Source organism: Dendronephthya gigantea, unplaced genomic scaffold, assembly GCF_004324835.1.
Source record: "Dendronephthya gigantea isolate DGI-Jeju-01 unplaced genomic scaffold, DenGig_1.0 000005F, whole genome shotgun sequence".
NCBI lineage: Eukaryota > Metazoa > Cnidaria > Anthozoa > Malacalcyonacea > Nephtheidae > Dendronephthya > Dendronephthya gigantea.
In genome coordinates, this window is record NW_021163015.1 from 3,338,790 (window position 1) to 3,359,018 (window position 20,229).

The 20,229-nt window shown below is 38.1% G+C and overlaps 6 protein-coding genes across 7 annotated transcripts; 3 read left to right on the forward strand and 3 right to left on the reverse strand.

Moving 5' to 3' along the window:
• Positions 1 to 780: 780 nt before the first annotated feature.
• Positions 781 to 3,423, reverse strand: LOC114515942 (RING finger protein 145-like). The gene is made up of 2 exons (XM_028535262.1): positions 2,949 to 3,423; positions 781 to 2,726 (listed from the first exon to the last, which is right to left on the reverse strand). Exons 1-2 carry the CDS (start codon positions 3,073 to 3,075, stop codon positions 1,168 to 1,170), a joined length of 1,686 nt encoding a protein of 561 aa, XP_028391063.1. The 5' UTR covers positions 3,076 to 3,423; the 3' UTR covers positions 781 to 1,167.
• An 82-nt stretch (positions 3,424 to 3,505) lies between these two features.
• On the forward strand, positions 3,506 to 9,319 carry LOC114515940 (poly(U)-binding-splicing factor PUF60-like). Of its 2 annotated transcripts, none has more exons than XM_028535260.1 (11): positions 3,506 to 3,613; positions 4,315 to 4,402; positions 5,161 to 5,357; positions 5,501 to 5,604; positions 5,736 to 5,856; positions 6,039 to 6,131; positions 6,235 to 6,362; positions 6,507 to 6,958; positions 7,122 to 7,471; positions 7,792 to 7,981; positions 8,148 to 9,319. In XM_028535260.1, the coding sequence occupies exons 1-11, from the start codon at positions 3,557 to 3,559 to the stop codon at positions 8,255 to 8,257; spliced, it is 1,890 nt and encodes a 629-aa protein (XP_028391061.1). In that variant the 5' UTR covers positions 3,506 to 3,556; the 3' UTR covers positions 8,258 to 9,319. The 2 variants fall into 2 exon arrangements, with proteins under 2 accessions (XP_028391061.1, XP_028391062.1); XM_028535261.1 differs by having other exon boundaries at positions 5,501 to 5,592; positions 8,148 to 9,318.
• A 34-nt stretch (positions 9,320 to 9,353) lies between these two features.
• On the reverse strand, positions 9,354 to 11,532 carry LOC114515945. The gene is made up of 3 exons (XM_028535266.1): positions 10,711 to 11,532; positions 9,972 to 10,174; positions 9,354 to 9,879 (listed from the first exon to the last, which is right to left on the reverse strand). Exons 1-3 carry the CDS (start codon positions 11,236 to 11,238, stop codon positions 9,690 to 9,692), a joined length of 921 nt encoding a protein of 306 aa, XP_028391067.1. The 5' UTR covers positions 11,239 to 11,532; the 3' UTR covers positions 9,354 to 9,689.
• Positions 11,533 to 11,595: 63 nt separating this feature from the next.
• On the forward strand, positions 11,596 to 14,027 carry LOC114515944 (glutaredoxin-3-like). Its single transcript, XM_028535265.1, has 13 exons — positions 11,596 to 11,690; positions 11,820 to 11,928; positions 12,067 to 12,141; positions 12,269 to 12,385; positions 12,531 to 12,615; positions 12,701 to 12,784; positions 12,878 to 12,960; positions 13,099 to 13,166; positions 13,246 to 13,303; positions 13,398 to 13,453; positions 13,599 to 13,638; positions 13,712 to 13,804; positions 13,872 to 14,027. The coding sequence occupies exons 1-13, from the start codon at positions 11,632 to 11,634 to the stop codon at positions 13,914 to 13,916; spliced, it is 972 nt and encodes a 323-aa protein (XP_028391066.1). The 5' UTR covers positions 11,596 to 11,631; the 3' UTR covers positions 13,917 to 14,027.
• A 1,422-nt stretch (positions 14,028 to 15,449) lies between these two features.
• On the forward strand, positions 15,450 to 17,959 carry LOC114516107 (isocitrate dehydrogenase [NAD] subunit beta, mitochondrial-like). Its single transcript, XM_028535485.1, has 13 exons — positions 15,450 to 15,565; positions 15,739 to 15,807; positions 15,927 to 16,063; positions 16,149 to 16,228; positions 16,352 to 16,415; positions 16,496 to 16,558; positions 16,630 to 16,699; positions 16,774 to 16,907; positions 16,985 to 17,087; positions 17,172 to 17,318; positions 17,404 to 17,498; positions 17,579 to 17,639; positions 17,734 to 17,959. Exons 1-13 carry the CDS (start codon positions 15,464 to 15,466, stop codon positions 17,806 to 17,808), a joined length of 1,200 nt encoding a protein of 399 aa, XP_028391286.1. The 5' UTR covers positions 15,450 to 15,463; the 3' UTR covers positions 17,809 to 17,959.
• Positions 17,960 to 18,161: 202 nt separating this feature from the next.
• Positions 18,162 to 20,042, reverse strand: LOC114516108 (ADP-ribosylation factor-like protein 3). Its single transcript, XM_028535486.1, has 8 exons — positions 19,921 to 20,042; positions 19,698 to 19,841; positions 19,557 to 19,617; positions 19,380 to 19,435; positions 19,018 to 19,068; positions 18,826 to 18,924; positions 18,583 to 18,672; positions 18,162 to 18,508 (listed from the first exon to the last, which is right to left on the reverse strand). The coding sequence occupies exons 1-8, from the start codon at positions 19,921 to 19,923 to the stop codon at positions 18,461 to 18,463; spliced, it is 552 nt and encodes a 183-aa protein (XP_028391287.1). The 5' UTR covers positions 19,924 to 20,042; the 3' UTR covers positions 18,162 to 18,460.
• Between the last annotated feature and the right edge of the window lie 187 nt (positions 20,043 to 20,229).

Sequence of the window (20,229 nt, forward strand, 5' to 3'; positions counted from 1 at the left end):
GCGCTGCACCGCCAGAAATGATAACCTTGTCCGCTTGTCGTATGCCAAATTTCATGCATAAATATTGGCACCAGTACCAGTGACGTTTAAGATGTTAGGATGGTCTTAATCCTGATGTAAAAGCACGATTTTAACTTAGTTCAAATCCTGTGTAGTATAACGTTTGTCCTCCCAGAAACGAGACGTTTATCGTGTTCAAAGCTAGTGTACAAAAGCATGTTTTTCGTCACCCCTTTAAATATGACAGTGCCACTGAGCCTTTTGAGATTGTCCCGTGCAGTAACCATGGTTTGGTGTCAACAGGAATCTCGAGCTTGAGAAAAAGGAGAAATCTGAGATGTTAAAGCTAATTTGAACGCAAAAAAACAATGAGATTAAAAAAATTGCGATGATGGAGTTCCTGATTATTGAAGATTGATGTTTCGCTACAGAGCTGGTTGCGTTCTTCATAAACTGACAGCGTTATAGTTCTATAAACTGACAGTTCAGTGGGTTGTCATTGCTCTCAAAATTTCCTCCTAGAATTGAATTTATCTGCTTTTGAAAAGCGTTTACTTGACTAACGTAAGTTTTCCTTCTGAATGTAAGGATCTATCATTTTACCAGTGGCATTGAGGATCAGTGATAACCCTACATATCCCTGTCATTATTTTTAAAGTAGTTTATTTATTTCTATCGTGCAGAAATTTTATGGTTCCTAAAAAACATTTTCAATGGTGTTCAGTCAAATTTTTGTTGTTCCCATTCCTATTTTAAGATAGCCCCAGCGACACTGTGCTAAAACGAGTAACGATAATATGAACTTTATTACAGAAAATCAATTAGGCTCACATAAGTCACATCACATTGTACAGATTCAATAGAGTTCAATTTCACAAAATTCTTGAATCTTTAGTCTATAGCGAAGTGAGTATATGAGAACAATAAACGATAAGGATTTCTAGTGTTGGTATTTCGGAAGCGAACATTACTATATTGTTGCAACTTTCAGTGCGTAACAATTCATTTTTCAAATATTCTAAGTCGTCTTTGAAAATTTTCATAGCTTCTTTGAAAGCATAAAAGCTGAGAAAATTGCATCAAAATAGCATGCGTTTCCTGAAGAAAAAAGAAAATAGAATTATTTTTACATTGGTGCATCGTGCATGTTCTTGGAGATTAGAGTTCCTAAAGAGTCAAAATATTTGCATGACACATTGGGCATTTGTTCTGCACTTTGAGCCACTTCCGAAGACAAAGATTGTGGAAAAAGTGGTTGCAAGGCGTAACTCTTGCAGTCTTGAGTTCCTCCAGACAAATTGGACAAACATCCTCAAGGGAATCAATCTCTTTTTGGCTTGCTTCCGGCAAAGCATTCAACTTCTGATAAACTTGATGTCGTTTACGAAGACTCTGCCATCCTTCCCTGGCTGGCTGCCAAATGTTGACATACACATGGAGGAGCGCCATAGCAATTTGGAACAGGGTCCACTCCAAAGTAAAGTCACACAAGCGATAGCAGAGAACTGCTGCAATTACGCTGAACTCGAAGACCCGGCATCCGCCATTAACATAGTACACATAATCATCAAGTTCCTCCCAAACTCCTTCATGTTGAGCGTCATAGCAGTATAGACTGTAGAGAACCAATGCAGCAACAATCTGAGCAATGGTTATAATATTTGGCGTCATAAATGGTATCCTATCTTTCATCTCGTACACGCTAAAAGCAAGGTAAAACGCTGATATAAGAAGGAAAAATATTAATCCTAACACACGTAAATGCCTTCGGATCCCAGCGGACTGCAGTGAGCTTAGGGCAAGTAGAACAGGTTCTACAACTTCAAACATTGATCTTATTAATGCTGCAAGGAGAAGATAAAATATCAACTCCAAAAGGTACATTTTGCGGCTTGGTTCACACGATGCAACTCCAGTGTACAAGGCAAGGAAGAAAAATCCACAAGCTTCCCGAACACCAGAAGGTGATGAGTTTGATTCCTCCAACAGTATATGGTCTTCGTGATAGTAGTTCTTGACGTGCATCAAAATAAAGTTACAAATCTTGTGAATGATAAAACACATGCTTAGCATTGTCAATAATGATGTGCAACTGTATGCAACTGAACTGAATATCAGTGCTGACAGTGACATTGGTTGCATTGCCCAGACGTGCTGTATAAGAAGATTGATGCTGAACACAATTGTCCAGAACACTGTGAGTGTATCAGCGATGTACAGGCGCCGCCAATGAAAGATGAACAGCACAGACCAACCATACATACGGCACAGCCATTTTGCAACATTAAATGAACCCCACATGTATTTTGTAATGTTCTTTGCAGAGATATACAAGGCTTGTAATGTCAAATATGCTGATATAAACACAAATATACAAATCCACATTGGCGGATGATTGACTTCCTTCTGAAAACAGATTCGGTGGACAAAAATCGGAGCTGTTGAGAATGCGAACGCAATTGGCTTCTTTGTGTGAAGTCCTCTTGAGTACAGGATAACTGAAGCGATATAAAATACCCAAGCACCGACCACGATGGGAAACACTATGAAAACATCCCAAAAAGACAATCCTGTTTTACGAGTTAGCAACGAACCCCCAAAGTCAATCGTGTTGTAGAGATTCAGGTACAAGATAAAAGTCATATCAATTGCAAATAAAGTATAATGATAAACTGCTGTCAGTTGTTCTTGATGGAGCAAAAAACACCACAAGCTAACGATGATTCCTGCAGAATAAAAATAAAATGTATCATTTAAATGATCTAAATTTTAGCAAACAAAGTGTTACATAATTATTTAAATTTTACATATCTTTTTAAATATAATACAAGCACACGATATACCCTTGCTGAAATCAAACAATTTTAACAACACATTGATGATGAAAGGATGTTAAAAATTGCGGAAAACACTCAAGATTATACATCGGAAACAAGAGACATTCTTACCGACAAGCTGAATAAATCGGCCATAATAAAACCAGTGATCAAAAATCCCCGTTTCTAAGGTAAGAAATAATTCCAATGATATCACAAACGGAAGCCTCGATCCAACTTCTAAGTCTTTAGCAGGCATATCGCTGCTTTGAACTTCAAATTTAAGATGATTTTTATGAAGAAAAAAGGGAACTTCTTACGTCTACATTTCTTTCCCCTAATTTCCCATATATACTCACATTGTTGTGGCGTGTCGCGTTCTCGGCCAATCAGAAGGCTTGTTATTGACGACGAATGAGCGACGTGTTTGTTTAGTCGTGCGTGAGTATGACGTCAATGATTATTATAATATTTAGTATTTATTTACATATTATTTACTTATTTACGAATTGGTGCACGCCTTACTCTTTTCAGGAAACTAAAATAACACTCGCAATTGTTATATACGATACTTTTTTCAAAAGAAAGAAAATATAAGAAAGAGACTTTAAAACAATAAAAAATGTTGAAAGTTTTGCCAGTATTGTGTGCTATCTGTTGCATGTGCGAGGTTCCCACGCGTGTGAGCACATGATTCAAACACGTGATCTAGAACGTGATCGTTGTTACTTCAGTTCAAAATGGCGACTGAGGTTCTTGAAAATATTGAAGTGCAACCAATGGTCACAGAAATTAAGGTATTTGTGTTAAAAAGTGTAATTTCCATATTTTCTTGTAGTTGGGAGTTCTAGTGAAAGTATAGTCGTATTTTGCGGGCAAACACAACACAGAAACCCTTGGTTTTATGTTAATATTTTTGGGCTAAAAAATCAAAAATATTTTGTGTTTACAATACCACTTTATACTTGTATAAGATTGTATAATCTGGCGTGGTCTAAACAATATTGGGCACGTTTTTCAACGTAATTCTTGACCTAATCGTATTTCTAGAATTGTGAGTATGAATTATGTACTTTTAATGCATCTTGTTCGCTGATATATAGTGCACCGTCTTCATTTTGATTTTGAAATAATATACATTTTTCATTTTTCAGTAGTGAGAGAAATTAAAAGAATATTTTCTGTGTTATTTCTTTGTATTGTCAGGATTTTGAATAGATTCTTTGTATTTGATTCAATTCATCTATTGACAATGTATCAAAATGCCTCCACTTCGCAATTTCCCACTAAATTGTACCTATATTTCAATTTTCCCACTACATAGACAATACTTACTTTCATTGCAAGAGTCTGTTTAAAAGTTAACTCTTGACTTGAGATTAACATGGGAAAGACTCCCTTTGATCAACACTGGGCAAATTCAGCTATTAAACACTTCGTTTAAAGTACTGCCAGTTTCAAATGCAGAGAACTGATTATGGGAAATATGAATTTCCAGGAACCAACAGAGAATGGTGAAATCAGTCAAGAAAGGAAGAGGGAAAGAAGGAGAAAACGAGGTTTTGATATAGGACCTGGTGATTTAGGTATTTACAATCTTAATTTGTGACATAAACATCTTAATTTGTGACATCTTGCCAATGATTACCGGTAAATTTTATCCAGACGAAGTCTTAATTGTCTTATCAACTCAAATAATGGATAATTTCGTTAAAATGCATTCATTTTTCTTCTTTATATTTTTCAGTCAAGAGGTCGAATTGAGGTTATGATTCTGAAGTGCAGATTTTAGAATTTTCGCATGCATTTCCCCCCCTAATTTCCTCTTAAAACTAAATGTCCTCTGTCTGTAATCATGTGTATTGATGACCGTACCATGAATGATAGCCTTTCAAACTGTGATTTCTCAAGCGATATTTAACCCAGTGTTTCTTTTTTCTGTCTTTTTTTTGTCTTGTCTAAACCAGGTCTTGCACCTGACAGGCAAAATTTAATCCAGAAGAGCAACATTTTGGTAATCTTACTACCTAACACTTTCTAGTTTACTCCTAATAATTTGTCACAGCACTGGTGTGCTGCAAATGGGAAATGGTAAAATTGAAAAATAGATTTTCATTTGTTGAAATATGGTATATGTTGTTCATATATGTGGAAATTACTTTTGGTAGTGTTTAAGCTATGACTTGTTGCTATACAGTGCGATACCAATTTAGGAGAGCTTTATTTCGTGTCTCAAAAATTTGATGTGCATTTTACTGTATCTGAATGTCATGTGATTTAAACATTGCCACTGGTAATCGACTTGGTGCAAATTTCTGAAGCTGTTTGTGTACAACTTGTGTAGCAAATGGCACAGTTGCAGGCGAAGGAGAGCCCCCAGAGGATGATGGATCTAGGGGTGAGTTAACAGTAGGACCAGGTGTTGGTGGCATTCAACCAAGATGGTCGGAGTGCAAGAGAGCGTTGCCTGGCTTGACACTGGATCAAGAGGAGCGATTAAAGAAGGCAAAGAGATTTGCCATGGAACAGTCTGTGCAGCAGGTCAGTTCTTAGTTGAGTTTGCCAAACCAGTGATGTTGGGCGTGGGGCTGTGACGACTGGGATATCCTACAACTTCCCTCCCAGTATATGTGAGATTTTGTATGGTCTTTCATCTCTCTGATAGATATTAATTTGTATTGCAGGTTCTCTTAAAACAGCAGTTGCTTCAACAACAACAAATGGGTTCCATAAGCTCTATAACCCAGAGACAACGAGCTTTGGCCTTAATGTGCAGGTTAAGAACCAAGTAAACTATCCCTTTTGTCATTTTATAAATGTTAGAATTTAGTTATTCAGGAAAATTGGAATCTTTCTGACATGCATGGCAAAGCTCTCAAAAGCTAGATAACAAAAGGATTCTAAATTTTACCCCTTCAGAGTTTATGTTGGTAGCATCAATTTTGAACTTCGAGAAGAGCACATCAAGCAAGCATTCATTCCTTTTGGACCTATCAAGAAGATTGATTTATCTTGGGATCCGCTCACAATGAAACACAAGGTTGGTATTAGTGGAGAATAAATGTGTTCTTATTGCTTTGATTAACAGTATTCTATTTAACAATGTTCCAATTTTCAAATTAGCTATGTTCTAAATCTATGGTAATTAGTGATGTTCTAATTAGGAATAATTGTTTCTAATTAAGAGTGGTCTCTAGTCAACATTGTTTTGGTTGCTTTCAGGGATTTGCCTTTGTTGAGTTTGAGTTGCCTGAAGCAGCGCAGTTAGCATTGGAACAAATGAATGGTGTCTTACTGGGTGGCAGAAATATCAAGGTTAGTTAAGTACTTCTTTCACGTTGTTCTAACTGGCAACAAACTGTGGCGGTCCTCTTATTGTCGTGGTGTTGAGTGTTGAGACCGTATTTTATGATATCAGGTTGGAAGACCAAGCAATGTACCTCAGGCTCAGCCTTTGATAGAACAGTTTGAAAGAGAAGCTCAGCAATACGCAAGGATTTACGTCGCTTCCATCCATCCGGACTTGGGAGAAGATGATATCAAAAGGTATCTGAATGTTTTAGTACAAAAGTCACGCCGAAAATGCATTCCTTGACGCACTTTCCTAAGCGGAATTAAACGTCAAATACACTAGAGATTCCTCAGGTAAAGGTAAAGTTTCTAATAGCATGATTTGTATTGATTTTGTAGCGTGTTTGAAGCGTTTGGGAAGGTGAAAACGTGTACTCTATCTCCTGACACGATAACGGGAAAACACAAGGGTTTTGGTTTTATCGAGTATGAAGTTCAACAGTCTGCAAACGATGCAATTGCGTCGATGAATCTTTTTGATCTCGGTGGACAGTTTCTAAGGGTTGGCCGTGCGATCACCCCACCCTCGCATTCGTCTGTCGCCCCTAACACACTTCCGGCCGCCGCGGCTATGGCTGCAGCTGCTGTGTCCGCCAAGATCCAGGCTCAAGACACTGGCATACCTGGTGTCTCGGTTGCGTCGATGTCGATCAACGCCAGCTCCGTGATGACGACTGTTGTGTCAGGTGCAGGCCTGGTCGCGTTGCCAACAGTCGTTTCCAGTCTCGCAGGGGTAATTCCGACCGCGTCGACAGCAGTCATGGGAGCTCCTGCTCAAGGTTTGCTCACAAGTAAGTGAAAATTTACTATGCTTTGAACTGTAGGTTGAAGATTTTGTAAAACGTTTTATCCATCCTAACCATCTCATCCCAAGAACTTTAGGTTGTCTGACGGAGACGGTAGCTTTCCAGCTTTACTCCTTCCAACGAATCTAAATACACGATATCTTCGTAGGTGTTACGCCTATCTCCGGCATGGCGACCGTGTACGGCACCGCTCCGATGGTGCACACGACAACGCAAGCAGTCCACGAGCAAGCCGTCGCACCTGTGGCAGCGGTTGTTCAACCACAGTTAACCGTTCAGGCGCAGGCGTTGCCGACGATCGCGGTGCCGGTCGCCACCCCGGCTGTGGTCGCAACGGCTCCTGTACAGTCCATGATAGAGGTGAAGAACGCGAAGAATGATGAGGAGGCGCAGAAGAAATTGTCAGAGTACAGCAATCTTAGTCATGAGGAACATATGTCAATATCTGGGAGCAATGCGAGATATATGGTGATGCAAAAACTATCCAGAAAATCCGAGGTAATTATCCCGTCAGGTTGTATTTCTGCGTTGCGTAGTGTATCTAGCCATCCCACCAGCAACATCCTATGAGCTTCTCCCCCTATTTCCTAGGATCCTCCCCCCCTATTTCCTAGTATTCTTCCCCCCCTATTTCCTAGGATTCCTCCCCCCCCTATTTCCTAGTATTCTCCCCCCCCTATTTCCTAGTATTCTTCCCCCCCTATTTCCTAGGATTCCTCCCCCCCTATTTCCTAGTATTCTCCCCCCCCTATTTCCTAGTATTCTTCCCCCCCAAACTGTCTGCCTGCTTCACTAACGTGACGTCTCTCCGTGTTTAGTCTACGATCATGGTTTTACGTAACATGGTTGAGATTGATGACGTAGATGAAGAACTTGAGAACGAGGTCACAGATGAATGTAGCAAATTTGGCAACGTCACTCGTGTCGTTATCTATCAAGAGAAACAAGGAGAGGAGGATGACGCGCCTGTGATTGTAAAGATCTTTGTCAAATTCTCAACCGTTCCAGGTTTGAACTTAATCATGATCATATTTAGAATTAGAACTTGGACAATCCTTATCATCCGTTGTTCTTCAGAAACACTATAATACCAGTATTGTTGTCTGTCTTTGAACTAAACAAAGGTTTCAGCAGTATTCTTAGCTTAATTTATACTTAACCCGATATTTCACAGAAGTGGAGGTGGCCGTGTCGAATCTGAACGGACGCTGGTTTGGCGGGAAAACGATCAGAGCGGAGATCTACGACGATGAGAAATTTGAAGCAGATGATTTAACCGCTTAGATATTATGGTTGGGGAGGCGCCTGCTTTGGGCCCTGGCGTTATTTGTGGAAAGACACCTCGCGTATGGATACTTTGAATCGAACTCTTGCCTCTTGGTGTTGAAGACGTTCTTGCAATAACTTCCATGCTGTATTTGCCAGAAACATGATATATAGCTTTTACAGACTTACATACAGTCTCTGGATGGTGTAGGGCCACGAACTGTTATACCGTGTAGCTTTCTGTTACGGTATTGTTAGTTGATGTTTACCTACGTTGCTCTGCGACATATATTGTTGTCACATGCAGCAGCGAGAAGGCGCTTGTGTATTTACATACGTGTAATTTCAATGTAACTCTGGTTGTGGTTGCAACATAGTTCAGTATGGACATTCGGGCATGAACTATTTCAACTGGACAATTGCCAGTATAGTTTTGTCTGTGTGTTTGTGTCTGTTCACTCTGTTGTCTGTGTATAAACGCGAGCAAAACAGATCGATTATCTGTGAAATATGCAGAAACTCGCGGTTATGAATCGAGTTATTTAACTGATTTATACCAGAGCCTAGTTACACTACCCTCACGCCTTTGCCCGAATTGGGTGAATTCCTCAATCAAATTTATCCATGCTTTAGGGGCTGTTTACATGAGCCCGGTCACCCGAGATTCAACGAAGCGTGAGATGATTTTAAGGTATTGAACTGAGCAGATAACATGATCCTGGCAGTCAGGCATTATAATACGGAATTTTTACAAGGACACACATTGTCTTTAGGTTCAATAATGTGTTCAGTGGCTGTCGAATATGTTCAGGGGCTGTCGGGCGGAAACGCGTCTCGGCCTCTAGATCATATAATTTTAAATTCCCAACTATCCAAGCGTATTTATATTCTTTATAATAGAAACAATAATTATTTTAAATAGTCAAATTAAAATTATATTAGACATTTTTGTCCATGAGGCATGATTTTTAACTACACACTTTTCCATTTACAAGGACACATTCGCCTTTTACAAGGACACAAAGTGTGTCAAAAACACGCGTATTATAATGCCTGCTGGCAGTCGTATAATCACCACAACAATAGCATGTGCTTGTTTGGTGTCATAAAGACTTATTTCAATACCTCAAAGTCCTCTCACGCTTCGTTGAATCTCGGGTAACCGGGCTCATGTAAACAGCCCCTTAGGCGACAAAATTATTGCATCATTTATAGCATTCAAAACGTAAAGCCTCAGGACTCCTTAGGAAAATTACACGTGTGTAAATAGAACTAGAGTGTAATTTATTTGAATCTATTTTTATTGGATGGTAAATCGAATAAAAACAAAGACATTATAACTGGTGATTTAAGATCTAGTATTTAGCTTATTGTTGGCAGCTTCGCGTACAAGTCCAACTAAAGTCGTTACAGTAAAGTTCCTTGACAATCGTGTTCGGTGTGGTCGCCATTACTGCAACCATTTCAGAGCGATGGTCAATCCAACAGTAAATACCATCGCAACACAATCAAGTCGTTGAAGGCCATTAATGGCTGCCGATCTAACTGTGGGTGGTACCGCTGCTTTGGTTACATTAGGACCACCTGGGTAAAAGTTGCATGCCGCTTTCATTTTCAGCTCTACGGGAGATTGCTTAAAACTGTAATCAAAGATTTTACATTAGAGTAAGGATTGATGTTAAAGATGAGGTGATAAAAGCGATCATGGTGGTGGACCGGTCACGTCGCTTACCATGTATTTACGAGAGCATTGCACTCGTCCTTTGTGAACTCCGTAAGCAGATATTTTTCATCTTCAGAGCAGTAAACTGGCATACACTGTAACCTGGTCATTCGAGATATACATTCAGAAGGGACGTTGTCTTTTGGAAGACTTTCCACCCAACCGTCATCTGCAGTTGTCATTTTGTAAACGATTAAGGCATCACTTGGCATCTGTAAAAGTAGGAATTGTCACAATGCGTCAGCACACCAAAGGCCAAACTTATTTGGTAGAACGCGCCTTATCTTTGCAATGCAAACAGCGATGCAAAAATACGACGGCAAACCACGTGCCGAACACATTTAAAACAAAAGACATTAATTATTAAACGATGCGAATACATTCAGCACACAAGGACACCTCATCCGACTGATTAATTATACGTTTGAAAAAACTGTCGAAAACATCCCCAGAGTTTTTTTACGTGCACGTTCAGATGTATTAAAGATAGATGAAAATTGCAACGGTTGAAATCAGACCTTTTAGATCTACTAGCAATTTCTTTCACGCTAGATTTTTGTAATTTTTAACACGTTAAAATGGCGGCTGTATGTCTTTGAAACAAAGGAAAGTTTCGCTTGTCAGAGTAGAATGCATCCCTGGTGCAGTGGTGCTTCTGGTGCTTACGATACAATAATTACAATTAGCTGGCGGAAATAAAACGCATTCCTGTGTGTTCACAATGAAACAGAAAGTAGCCGTTACTAACCTTGTACTTTGGTTGTGGGCAGTGTCCTTTCATTTCTGGAGGAGCGACGCACGTTGGCTTTGCTATGCGTCCTGAGGGTACCTTATCACAGAACTTCTGTTTCTTGTAGATCTCGCCGAGGGTTGCTGGACATGTTGAGTAAATCTTCGGGCAGACACTGGCGGTATCTTCGTATTCCTGACTGCCATCTGCCAAGCATTTGGGAGTGGCTACAGCGCACAATGTCTTTTTCATAGCATCTCTACAATCATCGCTAGCTGATAGAATCGTCGTCAGCATATATAACGTGTTGTTAACATTTTCAGCTCGGTGGCGGTACATCTTCGATGCGTATGAACTGAGTTTCCAAGTCAAAGGACAAGGCTCGACGCTGTCTACGGACACACAACTGGCGCCATTCCGCTTTGCAAGGACAAAGAGTTTGCCGTCTTCTGTCGCTCTTCTTGTCAATTTTGTGAGACCATTGGCAGTGTATACGATAGCCATATGAAGGTTGAATAATTCCAATATAATCAAAATAGCTTTCATATTGAAGTGTGTGTACTGTGAGTACTGATACCACAAGAACACTGTTTTAAACTTCTTTCTTAGCGGTAGTAAATCCCTGTGTCCACAGACGGCATAGGATAATGAGATGATTAGAAGGGAGTTCCGAATCCGGAACCTTTAACGTGGGTGTAGTCGCGCATGTCGGTTTGTGCATCTGTTCTGCAATCTTCCCAGTCGGTTGGTGATATTTTTTGGCCAATGAACGCTCTGTAATGGGTGGCTTACCCGCCTTCTTTCTGGTCAGTCTACTCAGCGCTGAGTGGCACCTCTAGACTCTCATGCATTATTCTGTGTCTGAAGAATGTGGATGTTCGAAGGTACACATGAGTGATTTTACATGACGTTTCCGTGTTGTTAGAGGAAGAAAGCAAGATGGCGGTCGAAGTGAAGTCAGTTGACGAGTTCGGACAAATTTTGAAGGATTTTGGCAAGTAAGGATCATTTGAATAATACTTTTCACATTGTGATTCATATGATATGTAACATAACAAGGTGTATTCAAATCGTTTCGTAGCAACAGGAACTTGTATACCTTGTATTGTGTTTTTTTATTTTAAAAGTGGTCTTGTCGTGGTACATTTTGCCGCAACCTGGGCTCCTCATTGCAAACAAATGGCAGACGTTATCGGTGAACTCGTTAAAGATAATGTGCATGTTAAATTTCTGCAAGTATGTATATTTTGGTTTTCTTTTCTCAGAATGCACCCTGGTGTGTTCTTAGAAATTAGAATTACATATTAATGATATGCATTTAACCACATTTGCCGCACGTTATATTGCCCCTTAGCTAACATTATAAATTAATAGATTGAGGCAGAAGATCTTGTCAGTCTATCAGAGAAGTTCAAGATAGCATCTGTACCAACAATACTCTTTTTCAAGGTTGGTTAATGGTTACTTGTTGTTGTTGGTTACACACAATTCATCCTCCAACCTAGCTCACCCTATTGGACTGGTATTCTATAATTAACAAAAAGTACCTAAAGTTAAAGAGTTTAACTTTGTCTAGAATGAAAAAGAGATTGACAGATTGGAGGGAGCAAATGCTCCTGAACTAACAAAGAAAGTAACTCATCATGCTAGTACATTTGTCCCACCTACAACCAGCACAGAAGTCAAGCAAGAAGTAAGTGACTGACTGTAAAGTAGAGTAGACCATCAACTGCATATGATATGAATCAAGAAACACAGCTCAGATCATAGTGTAAGGCCTGGGGCAATCTTACCATAATCTTTTTCTGATACTTATTTTTAAATTAAATTATTTATAGAGTCTTGATCAGAAACTGAAGAGGTTGATAAATAGCTCACCAAATATGTTGTTTATGAAAGGAACACCAGAACAACCTCGATGTGGTAAGTTTTGTGTTGTGCTTTAAAGTTATTATGCTTCATTTTCTGTGTTGGACATAGGCCTAAGGTTTTAATGTTATTTTATTAGGATTTAGTAAACAAGTTTTGCAAATTCTGTCTGGATATAAGTTTGGTACATTTGATATTTTAACAGATGACGAAGTTAGACAAGGTAAATGGCCAAATCTGTCCAGTCAAATGCTAATCTGATATATTCTATGTATTAGCTTACTAAAATCCTGATCAAGAAACCTCTTTCATTCAGGTCTAAAGACATACTCAAACTGGCCAACATTTCCTCAGTTTTATGTTAATGGAGAATTAGTTGGGGGCCTTGATATCCTCAAGGTAGAAAATTATTGTAATCATTGCTTTTACCTGGGAATACAAGGCAAGATGCCTTGTCATTTCAATCATTCTAATGATGGATCTTAATCTAACAGAGTTAGACTGCTAATCAATTAAAATGCTAAAATTTTGTTGTAGGAGTTGTCCGAATCAAGTGAACTAGAGACCATGTTGGCAGAGGCAAAAGTTGAGGATCTGAACTCAAGGTAAATGTTAATTCTGCCATGAGATTAATTTTATTCCTTTTCACAAATGCATAATATATTTCAATCTTTTATTATCAAGGTTACATAAACTTGTCAATTCTGCACCAGTACTTGTAGTCATGAAGGGGTCTCAACAGGTTTATGTGACAAAATATTACATGCTTTCAGACTTTTAATTTGATTTTAAATCTGTTAATCTTTAATCTTCACTAATTTATAATATTTTTGCAGGAACCAAAGTGTGGCTTTAGTAGACAGTTATGTCAGCTCCTTGACAGTTATCCAAGGTTTGAAAATTAATTCTAACTTCTACAGTTATGTAAATGCTTGACAAATTCTAAATATATCTTCGTAATTTTTAAAACCTGTGTTTAGCATCTTGGCCTCTCTTCTTTAGTGTTCACGTAATTTGTTAATTTTTTATCCTCCCAGTGTAAAGTTCTCAACTTTTGATATTTTGAAAGATGAAGAGGTATCTTTAATTTTTATAATATTCCCTATTTTTTATGGTAGATGCAACATATCATGCATGCTTGGTATTTCAGGTACGCCAGGGTATAAAAAAATTCTCAAACTGGCCAACATTTCCTCAAATTTATGTGAATGGCGAACTTATTGGTGGACTGGATATAGTAAAGGTAATTTTTTAGCCCTGGATCATCAAGGGTATTCATGCAATCTAATGTGAGTTTTGTTTTATTATAGGAACTACATGAATCTGGAGAACTTGGTTCAGTCCTGTCACCATAGCTATTTGGTATTAAATCATGCAAGCGACGATTTGATAATGCAAAATAATACATAATTAAAAGAGACAAAATATTTGTACATATTCTCTGCTGAAAGCTATTGCTTAATAAAGGAAAGTTTTTCATTCATAGCCTGATTATTATTTCATTTCAAAGACTGCAAAGAAACGATTGAGTGAAATAAAAAACTGTAAAACGACGTATTCGACCATCATCGAGTTCGCCGGAAAATGGCAAATACGACCATGATACGATCATGGTCGTATTCGTCACTTTACGGCCAATACGACCATGATACGACCATGGTCGTATTCGTCATTTTACGGCCAATACGACCATGGTCGTATTCGTCATTTTACGGCCAATACGACCATGATACGACCATGATCGTATTCGTCATTTTACGGCCAATACGACCATGGTCGTATTCGTCATTTTACGGCCAATACGACCATGATACGACCATGGTCGTATTCGTCATTTTACGGCCGATACGACCATGGTCGAATTAGTCGTTTTCCGTCGAATACGACAATGGTCGAATTAGTCGTTTTCCGGCGAATACGACCATGATACGACCATGGTCGTATTCGTCATTTTACGGCCAATACGACCATAGTCGTATTCGTCATTTTACGGCCGATACGACCATGGTCGAATTAGTCGTTTTCCGTCGAATACGACCATGGTCGAATTAGTCGTTTTCCGGCGAATACGACCATGGTCATATTCGCTGAAAAATGGCAAATACGACCATGGTCGAATTCGCCGGATAATGGCAAATACGACCATGATCGAATTCGCCGGAAAATGGCAAATACGACCATGGTCTTATTCGCCGGAAAAAGGCATATATACGACCATGGTCATATATTCGCCGGAAAATGGCAAACACGACCATGGTCATATTCGCCATATTTATTGGAACGATGCAGATGTTATTCGTCATGGTTCATGGGGCACTTCCGAAAGGAATTTTGGTGTATTTTCGATTGACAAAGAAAGAAAGTACGGTGTTTGATTATTGATTATGGAACACTTCCGACTGGAATTTTGGAGTATTTTTAATTGTGAGTTATAGGGAAGATGCAAACATTTTTCCAGGGCAAGCAATTTGAACTTCTTTGGAACGATGCAGATATTATTTATCATGGTTCATGGGGCACTTCCGAAAGGAATTTTGGTGTATTTTCGATTGACAAAGAAAGGCAGTATGGTGTTTGATCATTGATTATGGAACACTTCCGACTCATTGAACGACCATGGTCATATTCGCCGGAAAATGGCAAATATACGACCATGGTCATATATTCGCCGGAAAATGGCAAATATACGACCATGGTCATATATTCGCCGGAAAATGGCAAATTTACGACCATGGTCGAGACCGCCGGAAAATGGCAAATATACGACCATGGTCGCGACCGGCGGAAAATTGCGATGACTTCATAACTTGTTTAGTAGGGAGAGCGTGTGCCAGCGCATTATCTTGCAGCGGTAAACCGCAGATAATCATATGCGTCACAATATAACATTCTCTCAGACAAGATGGCGTCCTGCAGTGCCAGAGGATTGCTGCTATCTCCGTGCCTTAATGGACGTGTATTTCATTGCCTGAAGAACAGCTTTCTCAATCAATTTTCCGTGAAGGTAAACACCATATTCTCCACCGCTTACTAGCCTTAGAGTCGCCAAGTGTAATCCTAGCGTGATATTTTTAACAAAACAGCCTCTAGGGTTTATTTGTAGCAAATTAACCGTAGTAGAAAATCATTATTCAGTTGATAGTTATGCTGTTTTCAATCGTGTGAATTGCTTTACAGAATCATGGGAAAATATTGTCAAGTCACACAATTCAAAGACATTTTTCATCCAAAGATGAGACAGAACAGGTTTGATTTACAGAGATGATTTATTTTGCCTTTCTTGTTACAACTTTGAAACAAATATTATTCTGCAAACAACAGCAACTTTGTCATTTTCCTAAGCACCTAATTTCATAATAATTTAGCCATCCAATCGCATTGGAGGTAAACACACCCTAACTATGATCCCAGGCGATGGTGTTGGACCAGAGCTTTGCGAGTCGGTGAAGATGGTGTTCACTGCCGCTGGTGTTCCTGTTGAGTGGAATGAAATTGCTGTCAGGTTGGTCATGCGTTGAACATATGATGCATCGGAATTTGCGTATTCTTTGTTCATTTGCACTCTATTTTCTCTTTGAATGTTCAAGCGATATTGGAAGTTATGGAAGCAAACATTCCTTGTTAGATGTAGCAAACTCTCTGAAGAAAACAGGAGTTGCCATCAAAGGTCTGAGTAATAATCTTGCGTTCAAAGACCTTCCATTTCCCTCCCCATTCAACATGTATTTTCCTTCGAATTTGGTCTACTATTTTTCTGAGGAGAATATATTAAATCTCTTTGATATGACAGGTGCACTGACGACTCCAACAAGCATCAACAGCCAGGATATCTTGTCTCTCAATCAGAAAATGAAGTAAGATAAAAAATAGCACTCTTGAACGATTTTGGTTGTGTAAGAAATTACAAGAATATGATTGTTCATTTCTGTTTTAGAATTGACTTGGATTTATTTGCCAATGTTGTCCATTGCAAGTCATTTCCTGGCTTTAAAACAAGGTTAGAACTGTCTAATATTTTTTAAAATTTAATATAACATTTATCAACTTGTCTTGTTGTTTATGGTTCAGGCACAACAACATTGATGTGATAATTGTCAGAGAACAGACTGAAGGAGAATATACAAGTTTGGAACATGAGGTGGTAGAGTTAAACATTATCCATATTTTATCGAAGAAGACCTTAATATGATAAAAAAATCATGGTGATTTCAGACTGTCCCAGGTGTTGTGGAAATGATTAAAGTAATCACAAGAAAAAAATCGGAAAGAATTGCAAAGTTTGCATTTGACTATGCCACAATGCAAGGAAGAAAAAAGGTCACAGCAATACATAAAGCAAATATCATGTATGTATGCTGCATCAGTGTTTGTCTGCGATGGTATCATTAGTTTTAAATAGTTGATGAATTGTGATTCTTTGCAGGAAAATGGCAGATGGCTTGTTCTTGAATACATGTGAAGAGGTCTCAAAACTATACCCAAAAATCCAATTTCAAGGAATGATCGTTGACAATGCCTGCATGCAGGTATGTTATTTCAGTTTGATATTGAACTAGCTTACAAAATGAGTTTGAGGAAAAAGATTTGTATTTACATGTATTTACTTTTAGATGGTTTCCAACCCTCAACAGTTTGATGTTCTTGTTGTTCCTAATTTGTATGGGAATATTATTGGTAATGTTGCTGCTGGTCTTGTTGGTGGTGCTGGTGTTGTTCCTGGGAAGAGTATTGGTAGTCAGTTTGCCATTTTTGAACCGGTTAGTATCTAAAGAACTTTTGATTGTGCGCATGGTTTGAATGTCGTTTTTGTTATACTAGTCAACTACATGTTGCTTTTTCTAGGGTGCAAGGCATACATATGCTCAAATGGCTGGAAGGAATGTGGCAAATCCTACAGCTATGTTGCTCTCAGGAGCAAACATGTTAGATCACATCAAGTAAGTCTGAATATATTGATTTGTGTAAAATCCAAGTACTAATTATTGCTTGCTGTTACACATTTGTGATTTTTTCTCAGCCTAAAGCTTCATGCAAGAACTGTACGCTCTGCGGTTGAGAGAACGATAAGCACTGGAAAGGTAATATGAATTCTTTTTAATTTCTTATGCAGCAATTTTGAGGTTCAAGTAATGATGATTTTTACATAGAGAAATATATTACGGAACATTTTAGTGTTTACCAATGGATATGGGAGGAAGCGCAAGCACATCAGATTTTGTTCAAGCTGTGATTGACAATATCTACTGAAAAATTATGTTCCATCTTGACCCCAATGAACAATCAATCATTCAAAGGGAAAGGGTTAAGGTACCAGCTCACTCTTGCAAGTTTGCAATTGGCTTGAGGATATTAAGTGCAGGACACAGTCAAAAAAGCCAGGTTGTGAGAGTAATATAATATAATTGGTATGGGAAATGTGAATAGACAATAGCAAAACTGTATGTGTACAGGAGATTCTCAATACAAAATTTGGATTTACAATATAACAGAGATGTGTCTTGTGATAACTGTCAAGTGACTCACAACAAAATGGGAATGAGAAGTGATTCTGAAAAGAATTTATAAACCTGGCATTGAGGTATGTAGGGTTTTAGCTTGTTCATATATCAATGGACAGATTGAAGTGAATCGTATTATTGTTCTGCCCAAAAGCACAGGAATTACAAAACATGTTTAGTAATCTGTGCAGCTGCATTTTTAAATTAAATTCTTATTCAATATTAGGTTATTCTTACACAACACTGATGCCTAGGATTTCCACGTTAAAATAATGTAATATATTAAAGGTTTGTCTTCCAGCTAGTTTAGGTTTGCAATTGCACATGGCCAGTTTCCAAAATTTGCACTTTTGTGTTTGAGGTTGCCATACTGATTCAGGTGAATTTGGAAAGATTTCCTATCATTTCTTTGTATCTTTCAATGTTTTTGATACAAACTCTAAGCCACTCTGTAATACAAAGATTATATATTTCTGAAACATCATTCTTTAAAAAAAACGTTTGCACGTTTAGACATGCATACCTCCACCCCTTCACCAGTCAGGGCAGAACATGCTTGAATATGCCATGTCCTATCTCGAACAAGTGAGGCAAGTTGTAACTTATCTGCAATCTGTAAAAAAAACAACTTTAAAGGTTATCACACAATGTTATCAATAATTGTTATGGCTTTTGGCTTTTAATAATTATTTACAAGCAAGAATAGGTATTGTCAAGTTGATTACAAGTAGTAATGGTAGTTGACCATAATTTACGTTAGCCTCACCTCAGCTTGAGTTAAAGCATTCAATAAATCTTGTTTATTGGCAAATATCAATACAGGAACCCCAGCTAGCTTCTCTTCTTCTAATAATTCTGTCAGTTCCTAAAAGAACAGGCTTTTGAAATATTATACTACAACTATGGTTTTGTAAGAGTTCTGACATTTTTTGATGGTTCATTCTAAATTTCTACTCACAAAACCAGTTTCCTCCATCCGTTTTTTGTCAGTGCTGTCAATCACATAGATCTAAATTTATAGAGAGGTATATTGAGGAAGAAATAAAATATATCACTTAATGTACACATATTTTATGAATTATAGTATATTTCATATCTTAACACAATTCCTATTTATTCCCAAGAAGTTTTTTCCCAATAACAGCCATTTCATTTTCTTTCAAAATCAAAGAAAGTTGACAATAGCCAGAATAGTGTAACATTGGTTACAGGTGATTGGAGGAAAAAACAACTGTGGAACTACCCATGTATAGTAGTAGTTCAAGAGCAAGACAATAAGGTGGAATAAATAATGGTGAATAACAAGTAATAAAACAATACCAAGACATCTGTGTTCTCATAGTAGTTGTTCCAATAAGCACGAATGCTTTTCTGTCCTAAAGTTAATAATTAACCGATTTTAGCCAGAATCTCGTTTGAAAAACGTCTAATTTATAAACCGAATGCCATCTTAGGCAGCATGGAGTTAAAAAAACAAATGATATTTAAAACACCGACCTCCTATGTCCCAGATATTCAAACGTAGGCCTTTCGCTTGAACTGTTTTGATGTTGAAACCCTGGCAATTACGCAGTGAACTAATTATAACCAAAACTAGAACTCTGTTCTTCTAGAAAATGTCGTCTTATATTTAAATACCTGTGTAGGGGTAACATTTGTATAATCTTCGGACGCTAAGTGTTTGAGCAACGTTGTTTTTCCAGCATTGTCAAGGCCAAGAAGTAATAAGCGTAGCTCTTTCGACGGGGCACTTTTTAATTTCTTTAGTAAAGCAAGCAGCCCCTTTTAAGAAAAAGTATCTAGCGTTAAAAGTATCGAGGAAAAAAAGCCAAATAAATGATAATCTTGGGTAGTTTCTTACCATTTTATTAACCACGTAATGACGGCATATAAAGAAAAGAAAAGCTACGCTTTGGCTTTGGCACTTTGGATTACCAAGGTGATTACAGCATTCAAGATGGCGTCCGTCCGTCCGACGCAAATATCCAGCAAAAATAATCGCGTGATTTTTTACGCCAGTTGATAGAAATGGCAGATTTTGCAATAAATAGAGAATGTCTATCTAACAAAATTTCGATAAAAATACACTTTTTATGCCTTTTTTAAGTCGTTTTATGCATTATATATTTTTTGTCAGAGAGTTGCCAGCCTTAGGATAATTTTTGGATAA